The following is a 27,206-nucleotide window of genomic DNA, read 5'->3' as shown; positions in this document are numbered from 1 at the left end:
CAGTATCTCATAATTTTCTAATCACCTTTTAAGACATCATCAGAAAAATAGAGTAAAAATCTGAGATGGGCATAAAGTGAAATATTCATAACTCTAGCAGAAAATCAAGTCATTAAAAGGTGTTTATTAGCAGAAAACCCCTTATTGAAATATTTTGAAAAGAGTACTCTAATATTTGATCTATTCTGATGCAATTTTTATATCTCAGAAGCTAAAATAAAGCAACTGTTATTTTAGACATTTTTAATTTGAATTTTTTAATTTGCTTTTAATTTTCCCCTTATGTATTTGAAGAACTTAGATTTTAAAAAATATCTGGGCTGGTCTGTGAAATATGCAGACAAGAAAAAGCTAAATCCAAATAATTACTTGCCCATCTGGAGTTGCACTTCGTCCTGTGGTGAGCAGAAGGCTCACAAGTACTGAAAATACTTGCAAGTATTTAATTCGAACTTTGAAGAGAAGCAGAGAAGTCTCAGTATTGTGTATGTATGATGCCTGATTCTAGCACGCTGAGGGGAAAAGGCAGTTCAGTTCTAAGGCCATTGAACCAGTGCAGGCCACTCCTTCAGCTTCACAGCTCATGGTTGGCTTCTCCCAGTTTGTGTTGCAGTTCCTCTCCCAGCTGAAGCTCTAATTCTTCTCCTTCCACATCTTGGCTCCCTGTTTTTGTGATACTTGTAAGAAACTGATGCTGCAAAGATCTCTACTGAGTGCACTGCCAAGTTTGGTAGAGGATACTGGGGAGAAGGGCAGCAAGATCACACACACATTTACACAGGTGTGCACGCACACAGGTGCGTAAGTCTCATTTCCTTAGAAAACCAGACCTAAAGTCCTCCAACAAGCTTCTGTATTAGACAAATAATTGCTTTGACTTCAAACTAATAAGGGTTACATGATGGAATTCAAATAAGTAGTCAAATTTAGGATGTAAAAATATCCATGCCACACAAATTACTTGTAAAGTGGAAATTAATGACTCCTAGACTGGGTTCTGTTGTCTTCCTCTGGAGCGGAGGGCAGTTAAACACCAGGGAGTTGCTTCTAAGACCTTGCTGCTGTTTCTGGTAATTGGCAAAAACAGAATTTTCCCAAGAACACAAGTGATCAAGGAACCTTGATTGCATTGCCACATGACTTTGCCTTTCATAGGCACATTCTTAAAAGAGTATCAAGTGGTACTCAGATTCAAATATGAAAATCTTTTTTTCTGAAAAAGGAGCACGTGTTTTTCTATGCTGTGCTTCTAATCATTTTTTTGAAATGCACTGCTTCAATTGGAAATGCACCAAGTATCTAAGACTCTGCTTGAAGAGACTGGACAGAAATGTAATGATAGAAAACCATTTCTGCTACCGTTCTTCTTCAGGGTATAAGCACTTGAAAGCAGATAGTGATTACAGTACATTGAGATGACAAAGCTGTACCTAGAAGATAGAATCCTGTTGGGACCTAACCTCAGGTTTATAAAACTGGAAAAATGGAACTGTTAAAATGAGACGTACTTTCCAGAATTTTTGTCATTCCATGAAGTACTGAACACTTTGTGGCCATTTGAAAAAAAATTCCACCAGAAATGAGCACTTTTAGTAAGTGTAGTTAAAAGTGGAAGATAGCCCACAGGACACTAACACAGTCAATCCTGGAATCTGTACAAAGGCCAAGATTTTCTTTCCTCAGAAAAACTACAGATGAACTGGCCCTGCTCTCCCCACAATAGACTGGTTGTAAAATTTAATCAACTGCCACAATTTCTCTGTACTAGGCTGCAGCAAGATGTGTAAGGACTCAAGACATAGTGAAACATTCATTCATTAAAATTGAAAGTGAATTTATAGTTCATTAATTTCTCTGTAACTGCAGATGTATATCCCTAGTGAAGCATAGAAATTGAAAGCATCTATCTCAAAATGGCATGTCACTAGAAGGGAACATCATAATATTCCCAATGCAATTTCATACAGGAATAAGAATCTATTTTAAATAGCTTTGCTCTCTGACTAAACTCTGCATAAGATTTTTGGATTAAATATGTGTTTGCAATAGAGAAACTGTAGAATAATTATTTCCTGACTGAGTCATAGTTAACAATCCAAAGATTTGAAAACCTGTATTAACAGAAAAATTGGGGTTTCAGTTTTTCAGGTTATTGTGACCCTTCTCATTCTATAAAGCACTCCAGCTACAGTTAGCATGTATATATTAATATTACTAATGTCTAAAATATCACCCTTTCATTTTGGATATAAAATACTGAAGCCTAAATTGTCATGCATATTGCAAGTCTCTCTCAGGTATGTGATATATATGAGGAAGAATATTGTCATAACTCATTTTTTTGGAAACCACTAAACTGCTGTTGTAGAGTACCAATTTTATGGCATACACAGCGTGTCATTCATCAGGACAATGGAAATGAAGGTGTCATTTGTCAGATTCTCCCAAGAACACTGTCACTGATGGAATCAAGGTAGCTAGGGATAACTGCTCAAGAAAATAAATTTGTATTGAAAACTACATTAAGATTAATGTTTCAAAAAATACCTGTCTCAGGTATCAGGCTGCTCCATTTTGTGTACACAGCATTTGAAAGAGTTTTTTAGGCTGGTTTGTGGACAGCTTGCCATGCTTAAACCAGAAGTGAGCAGTAATCTTGCCAGGCAGTTACCTTGAGTACAGTGAACTGCACTGGAGCTCACCTCAGATCACTCAGTGTTAGCCGTGCTTCTGGGAGAAGCAATGCCACAATGCAGGCCCTGCAGAGAAGTACCTCAGTGCCTGACAAGTGCTGCCACTGCGTGCTGTTATCCCATTATTACAGTTCAACAGCACCTGTGATTGCAACATTGAACACAGGGGTGGACACCAAAAGGCAAATGGGAGCAAAACTGCAGCTGACACATTGGGAACAGCTATTCTCTAGGTCTTGTTGCAACAAAAAGCAGCTCCTGAAGTGGGAAAGGAGATCAGGTTGATAAACACAGCAGGGTGTGTTCTTAGTAGACACATGGCAGAGAAACAGAGGAAAGAATGCCATCAGGAAGACAAAAAGTTCATGTCATCTGCACAGGCAATGAAACAATGTACCCTGGCTACCACAGAAGAGCCAGTGCTACATGTACAGAACAGATGTAAATTCTTTCCAGTACCTGGGCAACAGCACACAAGCCCAAAACAACTGCAGCAAAAGGCAAGTTGTTATAGAGCAGGCAGCTCTCATCGTTTTATATTTTGAACTAAATAAATTCCACAATGGGAACTACCACGTAACAGTACAGCCAAAGCAACTCTCAATGTCAGCCAAAGGTTCTGCAGTGGACTGATGGCAATCTGTCTGTCCCTGATACAGGCCCCACTCAGAACAGTTTGAAGAGAGCAGCAAATATCCCAGCTATTTTCATAGCAGGAGGAAAGAGTGACACCAAAACTGGACATGGAAAAATGCAAAGATCCTTCCTGGCAATTCCCTCTCCTGTCTGTAGCAAAACTCAAACTAAAACCTGACAAGCAGGCAAATATCAGATTTGAATTCACCAGTAACCATTTAAACCAAAAAATTTCAGAGAAAATTATCACTATCCATACCATGAAACACCATCTCGTAAAATCCACTCAATTAGAATTGGTAGTAGGGACAATGTTGTTATTCACAAAGTATTTACAAATATGTCCTTCTGTTCTGTGAACAGGAGACTGGTAATTTTCCAGTATTCCAAACACCTAGAAAGTTTTGGAAAATTATTTTTAAATCTAGGCAATTTGATGAGATTATTATGTCATTTGCCTTGCCTTATCTTTGTGTTTGGACAGGGTGTTAGAAAGCATCATGTAGGCTCCCTTTCCCATGAAAGGTTGGAGCAGCTGAGCTTTCAAGGTCTTTCCAACATGGGATATTTTGCAATTCTATAATTCTGTGATCTTCTCTCCATCCCCACATGTGCACACAAAAAAAAAGTGTGTCTACCTGTTATAGAGAAGAATATCGGGCTTCCAAATCAGTCCATCGGGGAAACGGACATTCTTCACTCCTGGGTATTCAGACACATTCCACTGTAGATAATGATCTGTCCAGTACTAAGCCATACACACAAAAAGTAGGTTAGGTCATCTCATCCACTGGTTTACTGTAGTTCTCCAGGGACTGGATGGGCTGAAACAGTAGGTGTTCTCTTGTTTAGCTTCAGGGAGTGAAATGTTTGGAAAGGGTGAATTAGGCCACCTAGAGCTCAATGGAACTCAAACCCCTCATTTTCAATTCATGCTGCAGTGCACATAACAGCCTAGAAGAGATTTGGGGTGCTTGTGTTTTATTGCTCACACTGTCTCAGGTGCCAGTTTGGGATTGAACTGCTTTTATAATTCATACAGTAACTTCCATTATCTTCATAGACAACTTTGTTTTCTGTTGTTGGAAATTCTCAGGTTGTAGTACCTCGCTAATAGCCATGCAGTAGAGCAGCCAGCATTCACTGCTGACAGAAGATGACTGTGATGCCACAAGGTTAGTGCCAGCGTAGAAGGTCTTGGCAGCTCCTGGGGCCTGGTGTTGGGCAACCTCTGAGGCAGCTGCTCTGTAGCACTGCTCGGTCCCACAAATTTCCTGCCGGGCTGGAGCTTCCCCTGCCAGAGGCGGCTGCCCTGGGGCTGCCTGTGCTCCTTTCAGCCCAGCCCTGGCTGCTGTCACAGGCAGGCTGTCACAGGCAGGCTGGCACAGTTGCACCAGTGGGGCTTTGATCTGAGCTCAGCACTGCTAAATCCCACACTCTGCCACCACCATATGGTGGTGCACAGCCATAAACAAGAGCAGAGCCCCAGCCTGCAGCCAGCTGAGCACTGTGGCAGCCCCAGCAAGCTGCTTACCTCCTGCACTCCAGGGAAACAGTACCATCAGCTGCTGTATTTTCCTGAAACTGAGGTTGTACATAACTCTTTACTATGCAAATGACTTGCCATGATACTAGGGTGGTTCCTGTTGTGCACCAAGGGTATAAAGAATGAAGTTCAATTTGTTTCACAAAATTTACAGATTTTTCTCTTATAATGTCTATGCTTCATTATAATGTGCTTCTATCTCCACATTATCTTGTTTATGCTAACTTTGCTTGGCTGTAGGCGTCATGTAACTTACAGTGAAGACTTGTCCAGATTTACCAAGCTGTTGCAATGCCAAATGTTAATTTCTTAAATGTAAACTTTTAAATGGGGGAGTAAATGTAGTACACTTACCCCTTCAGTCTAGTGGTCCTTGTGAAAATGTTTGATCAACATTAAGGTCAGGATAAATTGCCAGTGAGTATTGTGGAGGTAAATGTTATTGGTCATTCTCATAGGGTATTCACATCAAACTGGTCTATGTAATTCCTTGCATTACTGTCATAGGCAAGTTTTAGTTTGATAACACCAAGTAAGTCCCCAGTTAGCTGCATGCTGCTGGTATTCAAATACATTCTTGTACCTTTACAACAGCATAAATTACCATTTTGATGCATTCAACACAACTAATAGCATTCATCATGCAGCTTTTGTAAAGTGTTTACTATACTTATTCTTGGTCTGTGCTTCTATATTTATCTCATTTATTTTTTACAATGAGCTTGTAGCAAAACTGGACAAAAGATCTGAGTCATGCACTGCTTTTTCCTTTTGCTTTAATGATAATAGTTTTTTATGGAAATCTTCAATTATTTGGCTCTGTTCATAGTTTTTGTTTTTACAGTTTTCTAGTTAAGATACATGTGTTCATCTATACACAGCTTCTGTAAGCTGATCAACTGCTTCTCATCTTTTATCAGAAATTTTACATACATTTTCCCAGTAAACTGTTTTACATGAACTTCCTCGTAGACACGTCACTGTATTTTTTTAACACTTTATCTTTGTGTAATGTAGAAGTCCTGAGGCGACAAGATACATCTGTTTTTCCCAAAGGCCAGCAATGTAAGCAAATAAGCTGTGTGGGTCTGAGGCATTGAAAGCCGTGGCTCTCGTGGCTTTGGGTGACTCACTCTCAGAAGCTGCCAGAGCAGCTGCACTCACTGCCAGCTGAATGCATCCTGGATATCAACATACCCAATCATTTCCTATCCCAACTTACGTTAGGAGTTACCATGGCCACTACACTGTAGCACAGGGTGATGCTGAGTGACGTAAAGACAATTCAAGGGCAATAGAAAACTTAATATTCAAGTCTGGATTAGAGATAATGTTAAGCAGATTTTACGGTTGCTCTGTTAGCCTTGTGTACAAAGTGCTCACCCATCCAGCAGGGCATGAGCTGCTTCATTTTGCTTTAACTTTAGAGCTACTGTAGCTGAAGCACCTTTAATTTGGATTAAAATAGCAAAGAGCTCAGGGTGCTTAGGTTAGTACCAACCTGTGTGACCAGGCAAGGCTCCTGCTGTAACTTAGATCAAGTTTTAGATTTTTTATGCTGAGCAGTATTGCCATGGAGATAGTGGCCAGATGAAATAGTCTGCATGTATAAATACTAGATTTATATTCCCCTTTCTCCCAGGTTATTTTTTGTATTTAAGTATTTTGGTGATGATTACATAAAATGTATTTAAGATAGATTGCTGATTATACACACATACATATCAAGGAATTCAGTGGAGAGGGATTTCAGGGAAAAACTTATTTAGATCATTTAGAATAATAAAATGACATATGTTAGCCTTAAGCATGCTTCGAATCTGTCTAGAACACCAATAATAGAAAGTTAATATGCAAACACTTATTTTATGTGTACACAGGCCATGATGAGTGGCTACTTTTTTTGTAGTAACCAAGTGAGCTGCTCATTGCAGTCTTAACGTGCTCTATATCCAGTATATGCTCAGGTGAATAAATCAAAAGAAATACAGAATGTATAATATAATCAATGATTTTCTTAGGGGGGAAAAAAGACAATCTCAAAAAAGATAAGGATGATGTGAGATAAAAGAGAAGGAAAATAAATTATAGCCTCTTGAGTAAGAATTGTTGTCTCTTTTCCTGGTAAGAAATCATAGCAACTATAATCACTGTAGCTAAAAGCCAAAAGCATATTATATTTGACAGTTTTAATCTTGCTGTACAACAGGCCTGTAAAAAGGCATGAGTTGACTGCTTCTTCCATGTCAGATTTTCCTTGTGTATAAATGGAACAGCCATGCTATCCTTACAGGTCATCAGAATAGTCTTTCATTTGTTTCCTAGGGCCTACATCAGTGCAAGTGAGGTGCTCTACCGAAAATGTTACAGTAAAAGAAAAAATAATGCATTTAAACTGAATGAGCTGGTAAAAGAAACTGAAAGGTATAAAGTTTCTGCAGAAGCAGCATGATTGTCTGGGATAATAAAAATCTTCTGTAAACCTTTAGTTAAACCAAACAGTTCCGTTTCTGTAATACTGATGGGAATTCAATTAATGGCAAATTCTCATCCATGCTGCTATAGATGGAGAAAACTCCATGTCACCCTGTCTTCGCAGAGCTTATGACAAACTTATGGTTGAAATGTTTGTGGATGCATTAGGACTCCACAGGAGTTAGCATGCTAAGAAGCACCTTGTTAATTCTAAGTCATAATGTAACCTTTCACAGAAAACAATTTCAAAATAGTCTCATAAAGTTCTTGAACAGTCTATTATCTGTTTCATTTATTAAAAAGTGATTGAAAATTAACTACTGCCCAGCAATGCTGGCCATGAGTTAATGAGGACAAAGTTCTCTGCTGTGGTATGTAATGGTAGGAAAGAAAATCTGACATGGAAGAAGGAGTCAACTCATTTTTTTTACAGACCTGAAAGTTTTCTAAAATTCAAACCCCTCACCAGATTAAACTCTAAGACTGAAGGGAAAACCAAACATAGTTTCTAAACTTACCATTTGTAGCCAGATATTTGTTGTTAATACTTGATTCTTTTCATCCTGGAAAGAAGGATAATACCAGTAAAATGCATTTGACTATTATAAAATAGCCAGTTGTGCTAAAGTACCTTTCAAAGCAATGAGAATTGTTGCCACTTACTTATTGCAACAGAAGTTTTCACAGCTACTTTAATTTCAATTCGTATTACCACAGTCAGTCAAACTGTTTCCTGGGGGTATCCTTCTGCCATACTCTTCCCTGGGGCCCTTCTTCAATAAAGAATCTCCAAAGGCAAGGCAGATTAAAGCAGGGGCTGCCTGTATCACCTTTCGTAGGAGCAGCCCTCTCAGTAATTAACCTTATCCACTGGACATATGCAGACAGTAGAAAAAATAATGAGCAAAGTGTGGCTAAGCTCAGACAATGGGTGTTGAGGCCATTCTGAGGAGCTTCTTAACAGACAAGTAGCACCACTCATGTCAGCAGAACTATACAAAAAGCGTTGCATCAGCTTTACCAGAAAACTCTTGTCAGGGCAGAATATTATTATTTTTTTAAGGCCTTTCCCCTGGACTTCTGTGACTATTTGATGTAAGTTCAGGTGACAGAGTAGGCATCTTAATGCTAAAGTTGTAGAGTTTCTTTACTTCTCAGACACAGGAAAATATCCGTGACCTTTTTCTGTGGAGGTACCGTAGCAGTATCCACCTGGGTTGTGTGAAGCTAATGGAATATAGTATGTATCCAGTCAGTATTCCACATTTTCCAATCTGAGCACACAATCCCTGTCCCAACACCAGTCAAAGCTCGATTTACAGTCTAAGTGTCATAGGAAATTCAGTCACCTGTACAGCCTCAACTGGCAGAGTTGTTCATAGGTGTAGACCTCAACTTACATCTGTCACTCTTGAACTTAAATGTTGTTCCTAAATGCCAAAAAATGGCCAAAAATGTCTAATCACATTTGATACAATAAAAAAACCCTTTTTAAAATAATACACTTTACTAAAGGTCAATATTTTTCCTCTTCTGCTCTTGTTTTGTGAACTACTAACCAAGAAGAACTCCTGAGAGACCTTTCATTGCAGCCATTTTAGATCAGCACAATAGTAGGAAGTTACATAGCATGCAAAATCAAATACCCTGCAAGGGACAATGGCATTTTTAAAACAAGAGAAGCCTTTTGAGGAGCAGCATCAGTAAATGTATGACAATGTTACTAGGTTGTGTATAATCACAACTAAATGTACAACATACAAACAAATAGAAAGATTTTAGATAAAGGTCACCAATGTTCCTGAATAAAGTCCACCCCCAAATGCACACTCCTACCTTGCTTTAAAACAAAAAGTAAAATAAAAAATATAAATAATCACAGACCACAGCTAGTCATTCAGTACTTTTCCTCTCTATTTTCTGCTTCATCACCTCCATGAACCTTTTTCAAAACTATCTCAAGTGAACAACTAATTTAAATGGCATCCTGCGGAAACAGGTCTCTAACCATTTGGTTTCAGAAATCCATTATTAAGCTCCACTGAATTTGCATGGTGAAGGCATTGCTGAAGATGTCAGCCAGCCAAAGCAGTAATTAATTTACAATAGTAGCTGTTATTCTCTAGCCACATAAACATTAATTTGGAACCTCTCTCAACAACCTGCTTATAGTGTTAGAGCACAACAAAAGTAGTTTGCATGGGATATTTAATTCATGAATGAAGAAACAATCCTTAAGAGATCATTCACATCATCATGAACTAAAGGCTATTGAGAAGTGTTGCCAATTAAGGACATGTAAAACCTACATGTTTCTATTAATCATAGCCAATTTTAGGTGAGATGTAATTACTGCCAATGATAACTTATCCTCCAAAGTTCGACAGTATTTTCTCAGAGCTCTGTGTGCTGTCCCAGGTGAACATGACAAGTTCCTATAAAGTAATGTCCCAGCTCAGCCCCTGAGCAAAGCTGAGAGCACCACTGCTATGCGGTTTCTCTGCACAGGCATAACTGGCAACTCAAAGGTGCAGAGCAATTCAGAATCCATTGTGTTGTGAGAAGCCTGTTTCAGGACTATTAGCTGAATGGCATGTACTCCTGCATGGTTAAATCCTGAGTTAAACTCTCATTTTATTCCCAGTGTGATCTCTTTCTACACTTGAATGGCCTCAGCTTTAAATTAGTGATGTTTCAAAAAGTCCTTTTCAGCAGCCAGAGATTGCACTGAAGCCAGAGTGTTGCTGGTGCTTAAGCTGATGCTGTGCCACAGGGATGTGCTGGGAGAGCCTGAGCCCACAGCACAGGCACATGAACTACTTTAGGAGTAGCAGGAGGGAGCCCTACTATCAGTGCAGATCACAGACCCAGGCTAGAGAGCCACCACTGAGCACTCAAAGTAGCAGAGCTGAGGGGGACAGCAGACTTTTAAACCAGCTGTGCTGCTGGCAGGATGATTCAGCTGCCTGCCACTGCCAGGCACATGGCAGAGCCATCACAGGTTGGCATGCAGGACATTCTGCAAGCATATTCTGAAAGCCAAGAGTTATTCTGAAGTGTGATCTTTCACTCAAACCTAGCTCAAAGAGGCTATTCTGAGAGCACTGACTCAAATGTAACTTGTACTGTGAAGACAAGCCCTGCATGAAGATGGCCCATGCTGTTTTCATGGTGTTTCTTTCTGTTATTTGAAGCATTTAGAGCCTGAAAGAGGGTTACATATGAACTAAGTAATTTCCACTTGGATCGCTATATTTAAGGTTCCATCCGTGTTTGAATCATAAATCCTACCATTGCTCCTCACCTATAAAAACTTTATTGCCTGCTGAGGCTTGGTTTATAGCAGTGTTTTGGGTTTTTAATACTGTTTATTGGAGCAAACAATTTCCAACATTTTAGTCATTACTGGATTGACTCACCCATCACTAGCAGAAAGATTCTTATTTTAGAGGGCTTGTCACTCTCTGTATCCCCAGGTAAAGCTGGTGACAGGAGACATCCTGCAGGGTTTCTCCCTGCTTAGGAGAGTTTTTTGGACACTGTTTTAAATTCTTCACAGCAAACTACATTAACACTCTTCTCATCAGAGTTGTGCACTACCTCCCCATAAGATGATGGGTGGGCTTGAAATGCTTCATAGGACTTCACCAGTTTTTGTCACTTCATTTTGTATACACTTAGAGAACACTTCATGTGTTTTGAAAACAAAAACCAAGGTTGCTCCTATTAAAAACCCTTTCTACTATAAAGGAGGAAAGAAAAATGGCTTCACAATATTATCTGAGGTGTTGGAGAACCTTCCCAACAGAGAATGAGACCAGACACCGTATCACACTTGGATTGGTGTGGTTTTTCCCCCACGCCAGCTGCTTTAGGATACTTGCTGTTCAGACAGTACTGGCCAAGTAGCCCTGCTAATGGAGAGTTAGGTTTCCTTGGCACAGTGGGAGGTGGGTGGGAGGCTGCTTTGGCCTACTCTATCCGTAACTACAGTCAGGATCTGAGAGGACAGATGGCAAATTGCTACTGCGCTGTTTGTCATGTATTTTGTGGCAGTGCAGTTAATGAAGGGAAAGTAGCTGACATCGGGAGACTTGAATGGTCCTTCATTCATTTTTGAAGGTAGAGGTAATAATTTCTACAGGTCTTTGAAGGAAATTGCACTGTCTCCATTTTTCCAGTTCCCACTCCTGCTATTGTCTGTTTTTTCAATTTATACAATCCATCAGACTGATCACCTTTGGAAACACAGTTACGAGAGTCTCAAATTATCCTTCCCTTACCCTGTGTTCATCAGAATATATAAAAGAAGAGATAGAAACTTGACAATGCTCTGTGAAGGGTGTAAGCCTGGACACTATAAACTTGGTAAGGACATGTGTCCTTTCAAATGGATTTCAGCACATGCAGCATCCACATTAGAAAAGCTATGCAGCAACTGCGACGGGAAAAATAACTGAAATAAAACTGCATGCCGAGAGAGTGGCATGCAGTGATGTGCAGCATCTAGCAAGAAACACATACTTCCCAGGGGACTAGCATAAGGTGATCTCCTGACTAAAATCTATGAGCTATAATTTCTGCACTTCAAATTTAGATTCTTTATGTTTACATGGTTGAACCTCACCTAAGTTATAGATGAAGTTATGGCTCTTTGAACTGGGCTTCAATTACTTTGAATCTTAATAAAGACTTTGTAAGAACATTTTAAGACATCACTTGTTACAGCAGAATGCTATGTTCCTGATTGTTACCCTCTAGCAAAACTGAAGCTACTAACTGTAGTCTGAAGTTAACAACACCCTGACAGCCAGTGAGAGACACGTAAGACACTTTCTTTACTGATTTTCACTTTTGTGTGCTTGAATGTCATCCTACTGAAACCAGCAGGTTAGTCAGTTCATTAGCTCTTACTGTCTCAGCACTTGTTCATTAAACATTCTCAACATCTTCTGATCCACAATGTCAAATTACCTGTGCCTAATGACATTTCCCCCCCATCATTTACAATCCTGTTATGTTTAACTTTTGCTTGGGGTTTTCTTCCTGTTCTTTCAAGGTCATGCACTGAGCTCACTAAACTGTATCAGCTGAAAAAGCCTGAATTCCTACAGAATTAGTACTGAGAGGATGGGCTACAGGGTGAGTTAAGCACTCATAAAATGGCCAGGTGACAAAAGATGTCCTTATGTCCATACTTCAGGCAGCCAGAATGACAGGATGAATCCAAGATCCTCAGAAGTTATGGAGAGAAGTGAAAGGGCTGCACTTCCCATCCCTGCCCATGGTGCTGGTGCACAGCAGCACCCTGTGTGGCCAACCTGCAGGAGAGTCCAGAGGAGTGTCTCCATCTTCCCCCACCTGCAGCCCTGAGAGCACCAAAGTGACCTCTCAGTCTTCCCACACTAAGTCACCCTGGGGGTCCATTGCAAATATCCTCTCCTCATGTGCTGAGGTTAAAGCTAAACTTTTCTATTAAAGGTGGCTCAAGGCTTCTTAGTCATGCTGGCAAAATTGAATTTTGCTATCTCGGTGGTGAGGATAAAAATCAGTTACTTAAAAAAGCCATCCTGGTGCTTCTGCAGGGACACTGAAATGAAGACTGCAACTGCTGGCCAAGGACTACCCCTGATCACCCATAGGTGTGGGCTGGAGCTGCAGCCAGTCTTGAAGAATGTAGTAGAGGGAATTAAGAATTTTGGGGAGATTTGTATAGGAATAAAAAGCCAAACAAAGAGTTGTCAATGTGAAACAGGTTGTTCAAGCAGTATAAAGATGAAGAAAAAGTCAGTGTACATGATTTGTGAGATAAAAGTTTGGAATTCCTGATGCCTCTTCCCTACCTGACTTCCCTTTCACCATGAAAGAAATAGGCCAGTGCAATAACCCTTCACTTCTCCAGTGGTCAGCAATAGACCTTTTTATACAGTAAAATTATTTTGACTGAGCTTACAGCACATATTTCAAATTATGCAGAAAATGCTGTGTAAACAGTTATTCCCACTGCATAAATAATATTAATAATATTCCATGGTCCAGCATGTGAGACTCAACATCAGGAACAGACCACAGAATGTTTCTGATTTCTTAAAAATAGGTGCAAAAGACAGAAAATTATTCCATAAAATGTCAGAAGTGAAAAATATAAATTTTCACTGTTGCACAGCATTTTTTGAGACCATTTCAAACTTAAACACACATTTTTATTTGGTGTTCTGACTTTTGCCATACCAGTGACATTTTTGTATAAAAGCAGAGCTCTGGCATTTATGACTTAATCTTGTAGTGTTAGAGCCTCCTGCTGGGAAAGCCAGGCTCCTTCAAAACTAGAGCAACTGTTGCAAACTGTTGTTCAGCCGGAGTTGAACAGCACAGTCAGGATGTTGTGCCAGTTCTGCATGACCTGGCCTTGGGGTGTTAATGTTAAACGAGGGCCACTCCCTTCACATCAGCTGCTAATTTGCCCTGATTCTGTTGGTGCAAAGAATCTCCTGAGAAGTTGGTCCTCATTATTTTATACTCAGCCCCTAATTAGTGATGTTAGTGAAAGTTGAAAATTTTTAGGACATCACCTTCTTTTCCACCTTCCACTGCAAAGCAAATTTAGCCTGAGGTACCTTAACAGCTAGGATGATACCTGCCTGACTCTTGCCACCTGCTAACTCAGACTCTGGCTCCTTCAGACCTTTAGAGATAATTGCAGCTGTGCTCAGGATTTAGTTAAGTATCTCCTGTAGCATTAAGGTGAGTTTTATAGTGAAGTCTCCAAAACCCAGCCTGAAAATGTCTTCATTACTTGGTGTGCTTCTTGATCTTTGATTTAATTTTTTCTAGCTTTTTTTAATCAAAGAATTAAACTATAAAGGCCAACCAAAATGTGAGTAGTTAATTAAAATGAAATTTGATAACTTCTCTTCCACTGAGCTCTTAGGTTTATTAGACTTGTGATGGATGGCATATGAATGGCTCTTCATACAGTCTGCATGCTGGAGGTCTTTGAAATAAAAAATGGCTCAGGAGAATTGCTCCTGACTGGGAAAAGTGGAGGTTTGTTGATAGAGATAACACAGATGGAACAGATTGCTGCCATTATCCATTTTGATTTTTTAAGAAAGTTGACTTTGGACTGTAAATTTAATGAGGAACAAGGCAATAAATGGCTATTCTGGGGCTAACTGTGATACTTAAGTGTTATATTTGGGAAACAGGCGGAGTTTCCCTCTAGGGACACCTCCTCCTCACATTAATTTGTGATACAGTGAGTAAAGTTTATTGAAGTCCCCTAAATCTTTAGCATTTTCCTGGTTTGGGCTGGTTTCACTTCTACCAAGAGAAGGGCCAGGCTGAGCAGGGCAGTGTGAGCTCAGTGTGGATGGAAAGCAGCTTGTGGTGCTGGATGCAGGGGGTCCTGGGACAGGGGGTGCAGAGGCTGTGCTTGAGCCACAGCGAGCTCCTGTTTCCATGGGATAGAAACTGCAGTAGGATGGTCTGCAAGTCACTAGGCCACACTCCTGAGGAAGAGCATCCAGCAGCTGGGAGGTAGAGAATGGAAGAGGAGGAAAGGAAACCTCCAGGTGAGAGTGGTGGACAGGTGCTCTAGTTTACAGTTCTGGTCTGTCTTTAACACTTGTGCCAGCACAGATTTAATACAAGGTTTACTATGAGCTTACACACAGTTACAATTCAGACTTAGTAACTGTAGAGTTTGACCTATGTGGAAGTCTGAAAAAAACAGCGATTTTCAGGTATCTGTTCTGCACAGGTATTGAAGCCTGGAGTTCCTCTGTCCCATGCACTGTTCAGGTGTACACAGAGTGAAACAAAACAGTGAGGAAGTAAACCTGAATACAACAGACAAGTATGCTTCTGCTTCAAGCTAAAGTTCTGTGGAAGTTGAAAGGTTTCTGAAGTTAAAATGCTAAAATATTACTAGAGCACTCTGTGCTGCTGGGATAGGAGGATAGGAGTAGATGTTCATTTTTGGCTTTTTTAATATCTCTTTTTTTTCTTAAAAATTAGAAAACTACAATTTGAATTTTACCTGGGTTAAGGTTGAGTTTGGAGTATGAGATAGAGAGTCAGATTACTTTGCTTAACCTAATTCGGGTGAACTCTGAGGGGGGTTGTTTGTTTTGCCTTTTTTTTTATAACTTGTGCTGTTTGTGTCTGAAAAAGGCCAGCATTTTCTCCACACCAACGTGTCTTACATGCTTTTGCAAAAAGCATTTGCTTTCTCCCCAATTACTTTATATTGCTTTAAAAGAAAGGCAGTTTACTCAGACCATACACAGGTCTCCCCAGATGGATGCAAATCCATCACAGCAAAAAGCTGCTGCAGAAAGAGCATAAAAGAGTGACCTTAACTCTGAGCACACCATCTGTGTGAGGAGCCTTCTTAGGATGTAGGAAAGTCTTTGTGTTCCAGATATGCTCTATTAGGTCTGAGTTGTGCTGCCATTGGCTGCACCAGGGCTTTGTCCTGGCAGTGGGCTGGAGAAGTGGCTTTCACAGAGTTCCAGGAAAAAGAAGCTGAGATTATAAATATGTGTAAGAGCCTCATGATGTACCATTTTTGTTACCATGGGGATGTAATTGTAACAGCAGTCTGTCTTCTTTTTTTTTTTTTTTCAGTACATCATTGTTAACAAGAGATTGTATTTAGATATGAACACTTTCATCTTTGCAAAGACAAGCAGGGATAAGACATACAAAATGAGCAGAGTACAGCATAACTAATCACATACATCAGCATACCTTGTGTGAAAAATATATTTTTGAAGAGCAAGTTGTATTTTTCAAGTTACGTTATGAATTTCCATGATTAGTTGTAGGTTTCACTCAGTTCAATTTTTGAATACAGCATAGAGTTTAAAGTGCAGTTAAATTTATTGCAAACATGCAAAGTAATAACTGTGTTCTGTTGCTTTATTTACAAATAAGTCTTGATTCCAGTATATTTTGTAGCAGACTTCTGTTGAGAGGACTGAACCCTGAAATAGGCTCTAGGTGCTGATTACGATTGCCAGTCTGACACAGACAGGCATGTCAGTTCTGAACACGGAATTTGGGAACTACCAACCATTCCACAAGATAAGATCAAACAATAGAGCCCCCATAGCCCCACTCATTACATAGTGTTAAAACCAGAGGGAATCAAAGCGTTTGAACACCGAAATTGAAAGGTCAGGTTGTTACACTTGAATGTACCAGCAGACTAAAGTTGAAGGAAAGTGTGTGTGATTTTTTCAAGGAGAGAAGAGAAAGTTATGGGAGAAAAAAGAGCTGAACCCAAAGCTGTCTCTTCCTCTCCCTGTGTGTGATCGGAGCACACAGCTCCAGCACCAGCCTGCTGCTGGCGTTCATCTATCCTATTTTTGTGAAGTGACAGCAACAAAAATTTCCACACCTGACCAGAGCACATTTTCCATGAGTTAGCATCAGCTGAAACCTTTGAGGAACACCAGAGCCACAGAGACAGAGGTATCGTACACAATCACGAGAAATAGCTCTGTGCACGACAAATGGACATACGTAAAGCCAGCTTCAGAGGATCAGACAGCACAGTGCTATTACTCATTCCAGAGAGTCTCTCTAACTATACTACATCCTACCTCCATCCTTCCAAGTACAGGAAAATTAAGCAAGAAGGAGTTGCTCCAAAATTCCTGTGGTATGTAACACTACCCATTATCTTCAATGTCTTGGGCTCTCGGTTCAATCTAGGATACAGCACAGACATCACCATGGCAATTAAAAAACTTCCTGGGAAGGGCAGAGTACAAAACACATTGCTTATCCTGCTGAATGTCTCTGCAACTCTTGACACAGAAGTATTGCTAAGAGGCTTCAATAATTCGAGAAGATGAATTGTATTACAGAGGTTCTAGTTATTCCTTACCCTATGTCCTCTGATAGACACATTTGAGAGTCCTCTTTTAAGGGTCTTCCTTTCCTGCTTTCCATGAAAATCCATACTGTCCCCAATTCTCTTATATGCCTGTAGAGGATCACTTACAAAGGCACTGAGAAACTGTGAGCTTAGCTGAAAGGAATACTTTGATGGAAATCAACCACATCTCTGTTTTTTCACAAATGCAGCAAGCATTGACTGAAATGTCAGAACACCTACACGGTCCTTCAGGCTGCTTTTTCTGCAACACAAAAGAGCAAATTCTCCTCTGTGAAAAGATTATTTCTGTCTGTGGGGACAGAGATGGAGTGAGCTCTCCAAAATCCATAAAAATGCTCATCTGAATTTCTTGAGCTCTGCCAGTGCTCATTACTTTTTCTGTCCTCAATCTTGCATTTAGTTTTGGAGATGGTGGGTAAGAGGCTTCATTCCTTCCTTCCTTCCTCTCAAACCCTAAACCAGAACACTTGTGTAGTTACTGAGAGTAATTAAGGGGATGCTAAGCACAGAAATGTGCAAACACTCCTGACGGAACGCAACAAAAGCCAATAAAAGTTCAAAGTAGCAGTGCTGTATAATTAAACATGTGCATGGGTCCCCCAACTCTGCACATGGTTATTGATCATCTTCCCTTCAGGGTAGTTTTTTATGAGGAGCACACAAGGAATGAGGAGACAAGATTATAAACCAGGCAAATGTGGCTTCACATCACTACCAGATGATTTGGGAGAGATGAACTGGATGAATATCATATTCTTATCTTGCTGCCAGTGAGCAGCAGCATGGCTTCATGCCATGCTCTTAGTGCTTCACAGTTAGCTGTTGTTGAAGCCAGGGTTATCAGCCTTTTCTTTTTACAAATCAAATTCTAGTTGCAGTAACAGGCATGAAAATGCAAGCACAAGTGAAGGTTAAATCTGAATAGACATTTACTTCAGGCTGCTTTTGGTTATTCTTGGAAAATAAATCTTTTAATTTTGAATAAATTAAAAATAAATTGGCTAACACAGTAAATTATTTAAGTAATTAAAATTCTAAGTGAATTTTAAAAGATTTCTTTTTCTATATAAGTGCTTGTACAAATAGGCTCCCCACTGCCGACCCATTGTGAGATCTTTTTTTTTTAATCTTTCTTTCTTTTCCATTTTTGTAACTCACAGATATATTTAGATTGGGAACAGTTGGATTGTTTAGTAGTCTATTCAGGCAAATACGGTGAAGAGTTCAGGAGAAACTGAAGAATTCACATCTGTATCATCTAAATTTGAAATAATTAACATTTGAATGTTTTTATGTTAATATGCTGTTCATAGATATAGAATTGTTTGCTTCCAATCCATTGACAATACTTTGTTCAACTGCTGTCAGCAATATTAGATTTGTAAATGACTGGAAACTTGATAGCATGTGCTTTGCTGAGAGAAAAGCAGACACTGTATCCGTGGGCCTCTGAGAATGCAGCCCTGAGCAGAGACAGAGAACAGAAACAGAAATACCACCTTGCTTTAGCAGCACTTCCTGCCTTCCCTTGCCATCATCCCCAAGATTGCTGCAGCACATTCCTGCCAACTTGTAGACTCACACAGATCACACTACAGGAGTGGGGCTGAGGCCGTGATGGTTACCTGGGAGTTGCTTTTCCCCACATAAATCACCCAGCCCACAGCATCCTCCCACAGCACTTCCAGAAGCCTTTCCAGAAAGGAAATGGGTTCAGCAGGGGCAGCCACCTGTATTTGAACTCCCTTCTCGTGCATGTTGACACTGCAGTCAGAGGCAAATCAAACCCAGGAGGAACCCAGACAGCTCCCATCTTTCTGCGCACAGCAGAAGAGGCTTTCCCAAGGAGCAGCACGTTTATGGAGCATGTAATTGGTCTGTGCAAGCAGAGACCAAGCCACACACACAGGGACAGGGCTCCTCCTCGGCTGGGGCTGAGGCCATGGCTCTCCCAGGAACATGGCAACAGGGAAACCATTTACCAGGCACACAGGGCTGCAAAGGCTCATCAAGCACTTGTACTTTAGGGAGCCACATCCTTGGCCAGTGCAGGTCAGTGGAGCTCCACTAGCCAAGAACAAGAACATTTATGAAGAAAAATACAGGACTTTCAACCTTTTCATACAAATTACCACAGACCATAACAAGCTGATCCATACTGGTCAAAACAAAAGATATGAACTTGTGTATTAAATAGTGACATCCTGTATTGTCTAGTATTTGAACGTGACAGTCTTTTTTAAAAAGAGGAACAACTCTGAATATTACAAGGAGTATATTCATTTCAGTCCCAAAGATCTGTGAATTAAAAGCTTTGTATAAGACCAAGTATTAGCCAGATCTGACTCCCAGAAATTACATCTTGCACTGTGATTTTGTTTCATTAGCTGATTAGTGAGGACTACTAATAATTACTAGATAATGTGACTTTGCAGGTTCTGTTGTTCTAGTAAGAGGCCCTGTGTAAAATGTGAAGCCTTTATGTGGTGGGCCCTGTGCTCTACAACAGTGTCACAGAGGAGTCTGTTTGCTAGCACCTTAGCCGTGCTTTTCACAGGAAGGTTACAAGCCTTTTTCATCACAAGTGACATAGAAGTAGATGTTTAGTCACTTTTTAAGTTAATGGGGCATCCATACCAATGCAGTTAGGAAAAAAAAAAAGAGGCACTGAGTTTTTATGATTTGGGCTGATATTTGTATCACAAAGAATAAGAAAAATGTTTGAGAAACTGCTTCACCTAACTCCTATTAAGAAGAAAACCCACACAAACAGAAAAACCCCAGCTGATTTGTATTACAAAACCGTTCCAAACACCTCTCCTGTGGAACCAGAAAGCAGAATAGAAGTTCTGATTTTCACATACAATGAACATCTCTAATGTCCTCAAGCGAACTATTATGAGGAGGTTTTTTTATAGCCTTTAGTCAGTCCCTTTTTCCTTCCTGCAAACTGTCTTTAATTAGTGTACATTCATTGCTTCCCATTCCAACCTACACATCCTCCTGTGTTTAAAATATCCTTCCAGACCTAACACTGGTTGAGAAGACTAGGTAAAAGAAAGATGCTGACAGAACAGTTTAAAAATCCAGAAGATATTTAGAAGCACAGGAAAGATGGACAAGTATCACAGAAATAAGGTTGCAGTTGCTCTTAGTATATTAATAGCTCACCAGAGTAGGGTAGGGAGAGGTGTTGTCTGCTTGTTAAAGTAGATCAATTACCAGAATATTTTAGACTCTTGTCTGATCTGTTCTGCATATTTCATGGAAAAATAGAATACCCTGTTTTCTGTTATAACCAGTAACTTTCGTGGTATTAAACTAACTAAAAATATCAGAAGGCATATCGCAGCACCTTTCCAGTTTTCTAAACTCTAAGGAATAAATTGTGGTGGAATGGAAATGGCTGCAAAATAAAAGTGCAAACAGTTTCTCCCTTTAGCATGGCAGGAAAAAAGATCAAGCCACAAATTAAGAAGAAAATAAAGCTTGGAGAGATATTTTCTAACGTACACAAATGAATGCTAAAATTAAAAGAATAATGCAGATTTGATGAGCTTTTGCCACAGCCGTTGTTTGCAAAGAGGCTGCTGAGGCCTGATAAATAGCTTAGGAACCTTGTTAGCACCATTTTTCAATGAGCCTCTTGATTTTTTTGTTTTATTCATTTTTCCAGATTTAAATTTCTTTTTCTCTTTTTTTTTCTTGTTTTTTTTTTTTCTTTTTTTGGCGGGGATGATGTTTGTTTTATAGTCTGTTTCTTTACAGAAGCTGTTCTGCTTCTTTGAATGACAGCATAATTTTCTTTTCAAAGTTTCAAAATATTTCACATTACTATCTTGCCCAGTGGGTCCGGGGTATTGGATTGCAAATACCGAATTGCAGATCCTTATGCAGAGCCTTTGCAAAGCATTGTATGTAAGTCATTGAAGTCAGCTGGATCACTTCACTGTGTAAAACGACACAAGGACAAAAGCCCTTGAATATATAAAACTAAGTCATGCAAGTAACCAAGGGCAATGTAGGATAAGCAAACTTTGACTAAGTTCAGATAAATGTAAAAAAGTTTGCATGCTTTCACTTATCCTTTGGTCTGCACAAGTGAGCTGAACAGCCTAAAGGAACAGGATTTCTCTTGAGATTCTGCTCCTGCTCACTACATACAAACAACTATTCAGCGCTTTTCTTTCCCCTAACTAGAAATTTTATACAAAGAAACAGGAGAAACTGGAAAATAAGCTAAAACTGTTGTATAGTAAATTATTTAATTAGCCAGCAAGTGTCTGCAGGAACCATGAAAGTTTCCTGACTAAACAGTGTTATGCAACATAAGTAAGAATTTGAGTATTCATGTAGATAAGTAGCTTAATTCAACTTCCTTAAATAAATTATTAAATGCTGATTCTTCAGCTAGTAAAAAAATTTAACTAATTTATGATCAGATTAGACCAAAATGGTCACACTCATACCCACCAGAATGTTTGTCACCATGAGTCTTGTTGAAGAAGTCACAAGCTAAGATAGTATTGGTCCAGCATTCTCCCAAGTTTTGCAACTTGAATCAGAGACAGACCTCGCTTGGGTTTTTTGAAATATATGACATGTTTAGTGAAGAACCACCACAGGTAGTTTTGCGAGCAGTTTAAGCTAATCTAAAGACAAAGTACAGGTCATGTAGAGAACTGACCCCCCAAAAAAGGATGAGGTAACTCTTACTCAGAGAGGCGCTGGTGCAAGCCAAAGCTGTGGGAGCATGAGCCCAGAACTCAGTGAGATCTCTTCCAGTAGCAAAGGCCAAGATCAGCTTAGAACACTCCCAAAGTGCTGCCCCAAGTTCCACATAGAAAGCTGGTAAAAATTCTAGATTCAAACCAGAAAGCTGCAAATCTTAAATACTGAGAGTGAACCACTGACAGCTACTCTAAGAATGAGTTCTGCCACGTGGGTTTGCCAAGACTTCATTCTCTAGTTTTCTGCTATGTTTATACACACCTTGCTGCAAATGGTCAAGAAATCTGGAATATTTCGCCGAAAGTATCTTTTTGTTGTGTAACCCATTTTACTGAAGAAGAAAAGGTGTCTCATTTTTCTAGAAGTGTTTTTTTAGTACTATTCCCAAGTTGAAAAATAGGAAGTTATGCTTAGATGTTTGGAAAAGTCTACCATGATGGAAGTTGAATACTGAAACAGGCTGCCCAGGAAGGTTGAGGAAACTTTGGCTGTGGAAGTGGTCAACACTTGACACAGTCCTGAGTAACATGATCTATTTAAGACATCTTTGCAGTAGGGGAGTGGACAAGATAAACTCTAGAGGCCCTTTCCAAGCTAAAATAAGATTGTGATTTTTCTACTTACTTAGATAGCAGTAAAAATTGAGTTTGAACTATCGCTCTATATCTCAGTGTATTCCAATTTTTCATGTTTGTGTCTCTAAGCAGTCATTTGCAGTATAAATGTGGGACTCTTTAACATTAATTTCTAAGGTTTCATCTTCTGACTTTTGGGGATGAGATACCCTCCCATAAGTTTCTCTCAATTGTATTAACTTACAGTTGATACAGATATGTCTATTGTACAAATGCCAGGCTAGGCACAAACTTCACACCCTCATGCTCACTGCATTTGTTTTTCTATGCCATTCACTATTCTGTATGAGATACAGTAGAGTAGGAACAGCACTGCTGCTGTCTCTATTCCTAGTTTTCCCTCTAAACCAACAGGAAGTGGCTGAATATTCTCCTCTAATACTGTTATTGGGATGGATGTTACAAGAGAAAACAACACTGTTAGAAGGTATTTACCTCCATACAGTGTTTAAAAATGTGGTGGCTGTAATTTTTTCGGGTGTGGGAATTATATAATATCAGTGTATTTCAATAATCCGTTTCTCAAAAATGTGTATGCTGGAAATTTTCCTAAGCCTAAGTTAGGTTAAGATTCCGTGCCAGCACTGAAATACCAGACAAGCAGAAGCCAAAGACCAGTTTTATGTGCAGATTGAGGGGTTTCCATGAGGTGAGAAGTAGAGAAAAATATATAGCTTCTCTACATCCTATTCTTTATTTTCACTGCCATCGTACTGAAGCTATGACTCTGAGCAGCCATGCCCATCCATTAGCCCCTCTTCCTCTCCTTCCACTAAGGTATGTCTTAGTCTTTGTCTCAAGATTTTTCTTTTTGAAGTCCACTTTTTCAAACCTCTTACATTCCATTTTGCATCCCATCCTCTTCCACCTTTCTTCCAAATTCCTTTGCTGTGTCTCAGGCCTACCACGTACTCCCTGCCTAAGCACTCCCTTAGTTTCCTAGCTCTCCTCTTGGGTCGTGCATCCCCAAACTGCGTTTTTCTCATGCTGCCACTGTTTTTCCTCCCCATTTAGAAACATTTTGTATGATTTACTATGCCAGCTTGCATTCTCATTAGACAATTAAGTAACTATTTTCTAGTGAACTACACTAAGCTGGGGCAATTGGCACTTACAGATCTCTCATTATGTACTGCTGATACTAGCATGCATATTAATGTGCAATACCATTAAAAGAAAAACATATCTACAACCATGGGGTAGAAAATTTCTAGTTTTAATAGGACAGGTTAAAACTAGAAGTGTAAGGTAGGAAACATCTACTGTATTTAGAAAAGATTTCATATACTGTCTCCCTTTTCCTGTCAGCAAAGTCTGAGTGGAATGGAAGAGACTTCACATAAGGAATAGCAGCAACCAGGATCCAGCCTGGCTCAATCTGTTCTAGGAGGGATTTGATGGATTGGCTCTGGAGAAGTCTCACTCCCAACTAGACTCAGTGGCTATCAGCTGAAAAGCCATTAAAGTGAATATATGAACTACAGGAAAGTATGATGGTGACATGTTTTGTTTCTAGCTTGTTAAACCAGTAATTGTTATTGCAAGTAGCTATCATTCCCACCAACATTTGCTTCTTGTTGACAATGAAGAAAACTCATTTGTTTAATAGCTTGAAGCTTAATTTACTTCATGGTTGGTTTCTTTCTTTGGCTGTCAATCCCAGATCTCTGAGAAAGAAATGCAGTGAGTTTTATGGCAAGCAGAATGAGCTGTAACTAAACAGCCAGTACAAAAACTAAGGTTTCTGACTGACTAAGGGGGTTTCTTGAAAGGGACATAGGATCAAAAGCGCCCTTTTGAACCATATTAGCCAAGACTGCCAGTCATTGAGTACACCCAGATTGGCTAGTGATCTGTGGGTATTTTCCTTTCATTTTGTATGGGTTTTAATTCCATTTGACAGCTCCAGAAGAAATTAGCTCTGTGTCTTGAACTTTAGGCATCTGATGGGAAGATAATGGAATTTTGAGGTTAACTACAGTTTTAAGACTGTAACTTCCTTATTCGCTGTCATAGCTAGTTGAATTCAGTAAAAACAAACACTGTAAAGCCACTTATATGTTGAATTGCATCTCTGTGCTACTGTGACAGAGTGAAGCTTAAATTAGTCATATTTGAACCCAAAACCATCCTACAGTGCATTGTACAAGTACAGCACAGGAATATCTCTTGATATACTAACCAAGTGTGGTTGCAAATACAGTAGCTATTTAAGCATATAGAATGTAGCTATCTTGTCTACATACCAAAAGGAATAACATAACTTGGATTTTGGCCAGGATTTCCTCTCCCCTCCATCTTCCAAAATAGGCAGCTCTTAAGTGACCACCAGAAATCAAGAACTTTGGTTTTGCAAATCCCTCCCAGACTACACTGCTTGTTGGTTCTAAGGACAGTTAAGGATTCCAAAGGCAAAGTGTGCATTTTGAGCTCCCTTTGAAATATTTTGTACTGCTAAAAATGTTGGGAATTTTTGACAAGAGATCTAAGAAAGAGATAAACTGTACTTCTAAGTTTAGCTCTTTAAAGAGGCAGACAAAATTTGGCATTGTGTCTTGAATTATTTGTGCTTTCCAAATTCTTGTAATCTTTCTTTGCTATCTAAAATGTCCTTTCTAGGAAGGAAAAATCCACCCTTTGAAAGAGTTTCCTAGAAAGTTACAGACTTACCACATCCATGATCTGCATGAGGCTGAGAGTGAAATAGACAGTGAGTGGCTGGGAATCATTTGCAACTGGTCGCTCCAATGGATTATAATTTTTCAGCAGCTCCTTGTAGAGCTTCCTTTGGAACTCTCCTTGCAGGGACTCTTTGGGCACAGGAATAAACAGACAAATAATAAGGATTCTATATCAGAAAAAGCTCAGGCATGCTTTTTCACTCCTATCAGATATTATGTATCTATTATTACACCTGCTGCACTCCCAGAAAAATGCCACTGTATTTCAAATAGTTCATTAGCTACTGCAACAAAATCCTAATCACAAATGTTCATCCCAGCCTTTAAGGGGGATTGCCTCTTTGATCAATTCTTGACTGGCCAGGAGCGATACATTCTAAATGCTAATGATGCTTTCTCAATGTATGCACCGTTCGATCCAGCAGCAAGAAGCGATGAAGAGGAAATACAGTACCTGTGATTTGACACCTGTCCTGGCATAGCTATAACCAGAAAAGCAGAGCAGAGATACGGCAGAGGGCATCAGTAAGACAATGGGAGAAAAATGGCCACAGGTTAGATTGAACATCGCTCTCAGGCTGCTTCAGACAGAGAACTCTTTGGGGCAAGTAGTCTCCGCTTTGTTCCCTGTTCATTAAGTGGGGTACGGGGTCCCTGGCAGAGATGATAGGCACTACATTAATATACATGCTAGTATTCGGGGATTTCCGTCCTTTTTACACTTCAAATCCAAGGAGGATTCTTAGTCTGCCGTCTTTCTGTGGAGGGAAGGAACAGGTCTACCTGACTAGAGCAGAGTAGACCAGGGACAGAGGCAGTTGTCGAATGAAGGGAAATGTGCGACAGGGTAGGAACAGGTGCTCTGGATGTGAGCTCTCCCTGTCCCACTCCAGACGGACTTTCCTTTTCCCAATTTTCTAGTCCTGCACTCCCCTCACAGAAAACCGCAGCCTCTGCCCTGGGGCAGCCACCATTTAAGTCCCTTGACGGAGTTCGCTCCCCCATCCCCGTCCGTTTCCCATGTCCCTTCCCAGCAGGTCCCAGCGCCGGCCAGCCCTCAGCGCGGCCCGGGACGGGGGCGAGCCCCGCCGCAGCGGCGAGGCTCGGAGAGGGGAGAAGGGGACGGCCGGGGCCGGAGAGCCGCCGTGCCGGAGAGGACCCGGGGCAGCCGTCCCCGCCGGACCCACCCGCCCCGCCGCGGCTCCCAGCGCTGCCCGCGGGGCCGGCGCCCACTCACCGCGCACGAGCCCCGCCGCCGCCAGCAGCCACACCGCCAGCTCCTGGAGGCCCATCCCGGGAGAGCCGGCGCCGCGAGGGACGGACACGCCAACAGCAGCGGCGGCTTCTCCCGCCGCCGAGCCCCGCCAGCCCCGAGCCGCCGGTACGGGCCGCTGGGAGCCGCTGGCGCCCCGGGCACCTCCGGCAGCTCGGCCCCTTCCTGCGCCCGCACCGGAGCTCGCCCTACGGCGCTGCCGGCCCGGGCGGAGCGGAGCGGAGGGATGCTGACGGCCCGCCTCCGCGCCCTTCCTCTCGCCTGATGGATTTCCCTCCCTTCCCTAATCCTCGAGCGTCTCCGGGCCGGAGGGGAGGGAGGGGAGCCTCTCGCAGGCTGCTGCGGCAGCCGGAGTGATGCGGTGCGGCTTGGTGCGGGGGCCCCGGCATTATAGAGCCGAGAGCGGGGGCGGCCCCCTCCCCTGCCGAGCAGCCGCGCCCGCCCGCACCCGCTGCCCTCCCCGAGCCCGCAGCGGCACCGCGGGGAGCCCCGGCTGCCGGGGAACGGGAGAACTGGAGAGGGGAGCCGGCCGGCCGCCCCGGGGAGCACACTGTGCCCGCGCTGCCCCAAAAGCCGAAGGGCATCAGCCCCCCTCACCCTCCACCCTCCTCAGCCCTCCTCGGCAC

The 27,206-nt window shown here is 41.1% G+C and overlaps 1 protein-coding gene across 2 annotated transcripts in view; it reads right to left on the bottom strand.

Annotated features, from left to right (window-relative positions):
• LOC104684036 (neuronal acetylcholine receptor subunit alpha-7) overlaps positions 1 to 26,984 on the bottom strand; it is a 38,077-nt gene extending 11,093 nt beyond the window's left edge. The window contains exons 1-4 of one of the 2 annotated variants that reach the window (XM_039557667.1): positions 26,545 to 26,984; positions 25,297 to 25,436; positions 7,869 to 7,913; positions 3,968 to 4,077 (exon numbers count right to left, since the gene is read on the bottom strand). In XM_039557667.1, the coding sequence (XP_039413601.1) occupies positions 3,968 to 4,077; positions 7,869 to 7,913; positions 25,297 to 25,436; positions 26,545 to 26,599 (350 nt within the window). In that variant the 5' untranslated portion in view covers positions 26,600 to 26,984. Of the gene's footprint in view, positions 1 to 3,967; positions 4,078 to 7,868; positions 7,914 to 25,296; positions 25,437 to 26,544 lie in introns of those variants that run through there. The other variant, XM_019280842.3, reaches the window with a different exon arrangement.
• Positions 26,985 to 27,206: the final 222 nt, after the last annotated feature.

The sequence above is a fragment of the Corvus cornix genome, chromosome 10 (genome assembly GCF_000738735.6).
Source record: "Corvus cornix cornix isolate S_Up_H32 chromosome 10, ASM73873v5, whole genome shotgun sequence".
Classification (NCBI taxonomy): domain Eukaryota; kingdom Metazoa; phylum Chordata; class Aves; order Passeriformes; family Corvidae; genus Corvus; species Corvus cornix.
The sequence above is the reverse complement of the archived record's forward strand: the minus strand, read 5'-3'. Positions and strand labels throughout refer to the sequence as shown.